Source organism: Pelophylax lessonae (assembly GCF_965119305.1).
Source record: "Pelophylax lessonae genome assembly, chromosome: 9".
In the NCBI taxonomy this organism is placed as follows: domain Eukaryota; kingdom Metazoa; phylum Chordata; class Amphibia; order Anura; family Ranidae; genus Pelophylax; species Pelophylax lessonae.
Genome location: NC_138776.1, coordinates 245,967,567 through 245,969,614, shown reverse-complemented (window position 1 = coordinate 245,969,614; position 2,048 = coordinate 245,967,567). Strand labels below are relative to the sequence as shown.

At 52.5% G+C, this 2,048-nt stretch overlaps 2 protein-coding genes across 2 annotated transcripts; one reads left to right on the top strand and one right to left on the bottom strand.

Moving 5' to 3' along the window:
• Positions 1–518: 518 nt before the first annotated feature.
• On the bottom strand, positions 519–1,042 carry LOC309562919 (histone H2A type 1-like; the record flags this gene model as incomplete). The annotated part of the gene is made up of 1 exon (XM_082267250.1): positions 519–1,042. The coding sequence occupies exon 1, from the start codon at positions 909–911 to the stop codon at positions 519–521; it is 393 nt and encodes a 130-aa protein (XP_082123376.1). The 5' UTR covers positions 912–1,042.
• Positions 1,043–1,260: 218 nt separating this feature from the next.
• On the top strand, positions 1,261–1,671 carry LOC309562912 (histone H3.2; the record flags this gene model as incomplete). The annotated part of the gene is made up of 1 exon (XM_082267243.1): positions 1,261–1,671. One exon carries the CDS (start codon positions 1,261–1,263, stop codon positions 1,669–1,671), a length of 411 nt encoding a protein of 136 aa, XP_082123369.1.
• Positions 1,672–2,048: the final 377 nt, after the last annotated feature.

Sequence of the window (2,048 nt, the reverse complement as noted above, 5' to 3'; positions counted from 1 at the left end):
CCGTTGATTTGTTCTCCTTGGAAGGGAGATTTTGTATCATTCCAGGTCAGTGTGAGATCAGCCAATCAGGGGGGATTGTAACGTTCCATACTATTCCGGCGGGGAAATTGAGCCAATCCGAGTCCTGAACGTTTTTTGTCCCTTTACAGGAGAATGGTGATTGGATGATCTCGGAGATCCTTTTCAGTTGGGAAGATGTTTGTTTGGTGATTTGTAGAATCCATTGATGAGGAATAAAGGATGGAGGAGAATGAGGAGGAGTTCTGTAGGGAGTTTAGAAATGAGAATCTGTCCAATAATGAGTTTTGTGCTCTTTGTATGTAGGAAATGTCCCCGGTATTAGAAGGGTTAATAAGCTGGTTGTTGGTTGTGAGAAGCATTTGTATGAATGAAGTGATTTGGTGTTGATGGATGGGATTGGTGTAAGAGGCACGGGATGAGGTATGAGGCTCTTTGTGTGTAGATGTGGGTGGCTCTTAGAAGAGCCTTTGTGTTTGGTGAGGAGGGGGATGGGAGGATTACTTGGCCTTGGCAGCCTTGTGGCTCTCGGTCTTCTTGGGCAGCAGCACGGCCTGTATGTTGGGCAGGACTCCTCCCTGGGCGATGGTGACGCCCCCGAGCAGCTTGTTGAGCTCCTCGTCGTTGCGGACGGCGAGCTGGAGGTGTCGGGGGATGATGCGGGTCTTCTTGTTGTCGCGGGCGGCGTTGCCGGCCAGCTCGAGGATTTCAGCGGTGAGATACTCGAGGACGGCGGCGAGATAGACGGGAGCTCCGGCCCCGACCCGCTCGGCATAGTTGCCCTTCCTGAGCAGACGGTGAACACGACCGACTGGGAACTGCAGCCCAGCCCGGGATGATCGGGTCTTGGCCTTAGCCCGAACCTTTCCTCCTTGTTTACCGCGGCCAGACATTGTGAGATGAGAGAGTCGTCAGACGAAGATACCAAATTCCTGCCCCTTCCTTCTATTTATACAGTCACTGCTCTGACGTCACACTCTGTGATTGGTTACATTTGAAGCCACCCAATAGCGTTCTGACTTGTTTCTACACCAATCAGTATATGAGGAAGGAAATCATTCCACCCCTCCCCATCACATGACTGAATCCTCCAATAGAAGAGTGAGGAGGAGGAGCAGTGATTTGCATAGGACGCCTATAAAAGCAGCAGATGAGGGCGGAGCCAGCACACATTCCCTGCACACAGCGGAGAGAACTTGTCACACTTCTGTTCCGTCCGGAGATTAGAAGAGTTTCTCCGCCATGGCGAGAACCAAGCAGACCGCTCGTAAGTCCACCGGAGGGAAAGCTCCCCGCAAGCAGCTGGCCACCAAAGCCGCCCGCAAGAGCGCCCCGGCCACCGGCGGAGTGAAGAAGCCTCACCGCTACCGGCCCGGCACCGTGGCTCTCCGGGAGATCCGCCGCTACCAGAAATCCACCGAGCTGCTCATCCGCAAACTGCCCTTCCAGCGCCTCGTCCGAGAGATCGCCCAGGACTTCAAGACCGACCTGCGCTTCCAGAGCTCCGCCGTCATGGCTCTGCAGGAAGCCTCCGAGGCTTATCTCGTAGGACTCTTCGAGGACACCAACCTGTGCGCCATCCACGCCAAGAGGGTCACCATCATGCCCAAAGACATCCAGCTGGCACGCCGCATCCGCGGAGAGAGGGCCTGAATACATTATCTCCCCTCCCCCCCCATACATTCCTATCTCCCCTCCCCATACATTCCTATCTCTCCATACAAAACAAAGGCTCTTTTCAGAGCCACCACATCCTCCTCACAAAGAGCTCCATAATACCGAATCACCGCTACTACATTTCTACACATCACCGCATTTCTCTTTTCTCTCCCTTCTCTGCGCTCCGATCCTCAGTGTGGAAGGAAATCTCATCTCTAACATTTCTAACCAATCACACTTCTCTATATCTTCCCTAATACATGCAATGGACCAATCACACTTCTCTATATCTTCCCTATACATACAATGGACCAATCACACTTCTCTATATCTCCCCTATTACATACAATGGACCAATCACACTTCTCTAT